Raw genomic sequence first — 4,472 nt, 5'->3', positions numbered from 1 at the left:
TGGAGGAATGGTGTCGAAATGGTAGGCAACTGAATGTAAGTCGAATAGATGACGATCATGTGAAGAAGAAGTAGTTGTTGCACATCCCTGATGACTAGGAAGCTCACATTGAGGTGCCATGGTGTTAGCTACCCGAGTTGGAATGGATCGAGGTGAACGAAAGAATACTGGGACAATCGGGTAGGACCCTGAGAGCATAGACTCCACCCAACCTAGATGACAACATTATGGATAGTAGACCAGGTATAAGGTGTAGGTCATGTCGTAGCAGTAGGGAAAATACCATGTAACGATGTTGTCGAGGACCTCAGTGACCACTAAACGCACATACCCTAGATCCACGCACCTCTATTCAAACAAAAGTATATTACCATTTGCGTACCAGACACCAAATCTTGAGACACTGCAGGAAAATATAAACCCTTATGTTAACGTAGGTTATAATCATAAAGAAAATGTTCCTAGGTACCAATCACAGCAAACGAGGATGGGACAACTAAACCAAATGTCAGTTCAATCATGTAAATAAGAGGAAGCATACGACAATATAGTGACGAGTTTGAAAGCAGGATTGGTCAATGTATTGTGAAGAAACAAAACAAAGAACATGGGCACCTACCACAAACAATCCCCATGCCGGACCCAAACCAAAACATACCATGAATGACATACACTGGGAGAGGTAAGGAGGGATGATAGAAATTAGTTAACAGAAGAGTCACCGGTTTTCCCAGAAGCAATGGTTGAATTCTGAGATCAAGTAGTGTCAACAGTTATCTAGGAACCATTTAACACATTTTTATTATCTTGAAATAATGTATCATCATTCACTTTAACAATCCTTTACCACTGGGTATGCTAGTTTAATTCATTTTATGTTCAATTAAAATGATTATTTAAAAAAAAGAACTATATTGATAAATACTTTTTAATAAAAGGTATTAGGGAGATTTACAATTTCTTCCGTGTTTAATGTAAAGTAAATATTTAAAATTTTAAAAAATATTAATAAGAAAAATAATCTTATAGAAAAAAAATCTATCCCAAAAATATATGTTTTATATGTTTTTGTTTTTCTAATATGAAAAAAAATACATTTAAAAATATATTAATAACAAAAAAAAATATGAAATGTAATTTTTTTTAATTCTAAAATACTTACTTATAAAATTAAATCTCGACAAATACTTAATCAATCTGAACTTAATATAAATGAAAATAAGATGGAAATGAAAAATTATATTAAATTGTTTAAAGAAAAAAACAAACAGACAAACTTCTTAAGCTTTATCCCAGTTCCTCTAGTTACAGTCAGTGGAAAAGTAAACAACCCCATTTGGGGAACTTTAGCAGCGAAATTAGGGACAATGGCAAAAATTAGTAGTACTAATGCTGACCTCCAAATCCATTTCCAAGTTAATGTCGAAAGCTAAACTGAAACGAAGAACGAAGTGGTGCGTGTCAATCATGAGCAAATTGAAAACGGCAAAGATATTCTCCTGTTCATCAGATATAATAACCATTTTATCATTATGCGGTGGGACATCCAATTTAAAGCAATAAACTTTATCGTCCATTATTAAATGGGTTCGAATAACTGCACAGTAAGGAATGATTCCTCATTTCAATGCTGTGCTGTAAAATACCTCCACCAACAGATCCACAAAGGAAATTATTTGGTGATGAGTGCAATTAACAGAAAGCGCCGAACAGACTTGTCATAAATTTGTGATAAAAAAAATCTGATGCCGTGCAGAAAGTTCCAAGGAAAACAGAGTGTTTGATAGATGGAACATTATATTCTTTTGCCTGGCTGTTTTTTTTATTTTGGGGGATTTTTCTAACACCTCTTTTGATTTTTCCAATACCTCTCCTCGGGGAATCAAACTTGGTAAACTTTCCAAACCAGATCATCAAAGTGGAAATTAAAAATTCTATAGAAATAAGGTGATTCTTCCAACATTTATGACTAAGTAAAGATTAATAAAACATTATTTGCCCATTATTCAATCATGAAAAGGTAGCGAGAAACTTTGAGGGTAGAACATGCTTTTTATGGTACAAAATTTACATATAACAGAGCCGCAACTTGATGACATTCATACAATAACTTTGATTCCTGTATTCTGCTATGACAATGACTTGCAAGCAGTGTATGGAAACCCAACTTCACTCAGTAAACACTGAACCTACGATATTGCCAAACAAAACTTCACATAATTGTGCTCAAATTCAAAGCAAACCTGCACTTTATCTCTCGCATGGATTAATTTACTAGTCACACTACACAAACCATCTACTAGTAGTTTACAAGCTATTAGCAAAACTCTACGGACAATCTAACACTAAACTGAAGAGGCCGCAGGCTTGCGTCCCTTCTGAGGTTCCGCTGTAGTTGTAGTGGTGGCAACATAAGTGTCCTCATAAGAACAATAATTTCCGCCGAAAAATCCAGCGTGGATGAGTAAGATGTAGAACAGCTTTGTTCCGGACACAATAATAAGAAACGATTCCAACGTTATCTGCACACAAACGCAAACTCACCAAACGTTACTGATACAAAACGCCATGACAGTATGAAAACTCAAGCAGAGAACAGGACATTGGTGACGAATATGGGAGTATATGAATCAAATAAAATAATAGTACTACATACCAACTTTGTGTTTCGGCCGCCGATATGGATCTCCTTGCATCCCAATCTACAGTTTTTGTGAGTGAAAAATCATTAGCTCATTCTCAATTTGCAGATAAATCAGATATCATAATTCTATTAATCCTTCATATATATAGTATGTTATTTTGTAGCTAGTAAGTAGAAATTAAGTTTGGTCTCACAAGTAAGTATTGTGATCTAATCCAGGGTAATCCAGAGTAAAACTATGTATATCTATGAGCCTTTCCGAACACAAATTTTCAGTTGAAAAAAAAAAATAGAAATCCTTATAATACTTTAAAAAACTGATAAAACTGAGTTAAAATAAATTTATACAAGTTATATATAAATACATACATACCCCATAGCAAGTAATGTGAGCGCCCAAGCTGTCATGGAGGATCCGTTACTGGAAGCCAAGCTCTGTGCAGTCCAAACTCGGAGATGATGAAGTCCTGAAAGGCATGAAGCAGCTCCTACTACGGAGGCTATCAGAGCAAAAATAATCATGAAACCCGTCGCTTCATTCCCCATTGGAAAATACACTGGAAAAAATCCCACGGGAAGAGCTCTTCTACGACCTGCAACTTAATCACACAATCAGCCATGCTGTATAGCACAAAAAATTATTATGTACAGAAGTCCTATGATATGATTAATTTAAAGATTAACAAGTACCAATGAAGTAAGTGTGGTCGAGGGCGCTGTTGAGAACCCATCCGGCAATAGCACCAACAGTCAAATATATGCCCAAATTCAGCAGCAGGAGAAACCCCGCTAGAGACTTTACCACTCCCAACGCCATTAGAATTATACTATGGCTGCTCTCTACCTTGTAACTAATGACCAGACGGAGCTTAATTTGGAGACAGAAAAATATGAATTACTAATCTAGACTAAATTTTCAGAGGACGAGACCAAGCTGACAACTATGCCGGCAGGATGCAGATAGGAATTAGTTAAACACTAGAGCACAGAACAGGTGTGGGATTTCTTCAGTGAAATGAAGTTATGCCTATAGAACATGAACTCCAGGGAGGAATTACTTGTATGCTTTCTGGCAACTTCTGCAGCTTTCTCCCAAAGGAATAGACGACGTATTTATGGATGGGTGTAAAGCAAGTAAGCAAGCATAAAAAGAAAGAGCTAGCGGGGACAGATAGCAGGCTGCCCCCACAATCGGGAAACAAAAGAACTGGCTGTACCATCTAATACAGCCGTTTATCCAGCAGCATGAAACTTTCTTTACAAGAAATCCAGAGTGGATGAAGGTATTTAGTGGGTGTCACCTTCAGAGGCCCCCATTTGTCCATCCGTGGCAGCCTGGAAGGATGTTGCAGAAGCAATTCCATGCTTTTCTACTGGACAGGAATTATTTTTTGTTCCAAAAAGTCTTTTCCATTGTATTCGATCGCGCAGACCGGATTTGAATTTTGAAAAAAAAGAGTATTCTTTATATTATTTTTCCTGGACTTTTCAACTTTAATTTGAATCGTCCTGGTCTACCATAGTTACTTTAATGATAAACGCCGTCGGAAATGAATGGGTGTGGGGTTCGATTCGTTGGTTTCTTTAATGATCATAAATGAACAGGGTGTGGGGTTCAATTTTAGGTGTATAACAGAATAGAATATTTGTATTCGACCTTTCTTTTGTTGTTTTTTAATAGGAATTGAGAATAGTTACTGTTAATATATATATATGATTTATTTGAGTTAGGAATTAGTGGATATGGTTATGTTTTTTAAGTGGGTTAGATGAATATATTTATATTTTAAAAAGATTGATTTTACATTAATAATAAATTTGTTCAAAA

General features: G+C 35.7%; 1 protein-coding gene across 1 annotated transcript; it reads right to left on the bottom strand.

Annotated features, from left to right (window-relative positions):
- Positions 1–2,032: 2,032 nt before the first annotated feature.
- On the bottom strand, positions 2,033–3,823 carry LOC149197376 (membrane protein PM19L-like). The gene is made up of 4 exons (XM_089403895.1): positions 3,335–3,823; positions 3,018–3,237; positions 2,657–2,702; positions 2,033–2,522 (listed from the first exon to the last, which is right to left on the bottom strand). The coding sequence occupies exons 1-4, from the start codon at positions 3,459–3,461 to the stop codon at positions 2,346–2,348; spliced, it is 570 nt and encodes a 189-aa protein (XP_089260021.1). The 5' UTR covers positions 3,462–3,823; the 3' UTR covers positions 2,033–2,345.
- Positions 3,824–4,472: the final 649 nt, after the last annotated feature.

The sequence above is a fragment of the Pinus tabuliformis genome, chromosome 2_2 (genome assembly GCF_031772625.1).
Source record: "Pinus tabuliformis cultivar Carrire ecotype Pingquan chromosome 2_2, CPIR1, whole genome shotgun sequence".
NCBI classification, from domain to species: Eukaryota; Viridiplantae; Streptophyta; class Pinopsida; order Pinales; family Pinaceae; genus Pinus; species Pinus tabuliformis.
The sequence above is the reverse complement of the archived record's forward strand: the minus strand, read 5'-3'. Positions and strand labels throughout refer to the sequence as shown.

Excerpts from the sequence above, each read along its gene's own strand:
- LOC149197376 (XM_089403895.1), bottom strand. The coding sequence starts at position 3,461 with ATGGCGTTGGGAGTGGTAAAGTCTCTAGCGGGGTTTCTCCTGCTGCTG. Across the intron at positions 3,238-3,334 it reads CGACCACACTTACTTCATTG|GTCGTAGAAGAGCTCTTCCC; the intron begins GTACTTGTTAAT and ends ATTAAGTTGCAG. Across the intron at positions 2,523-2,656 it reads GCGGCCGAAACACAAAGTTG|ATAACGTTGGAATCGTTTCT; the intron begins GTATGTAGTACT and ends GTTTGTGTGCAG.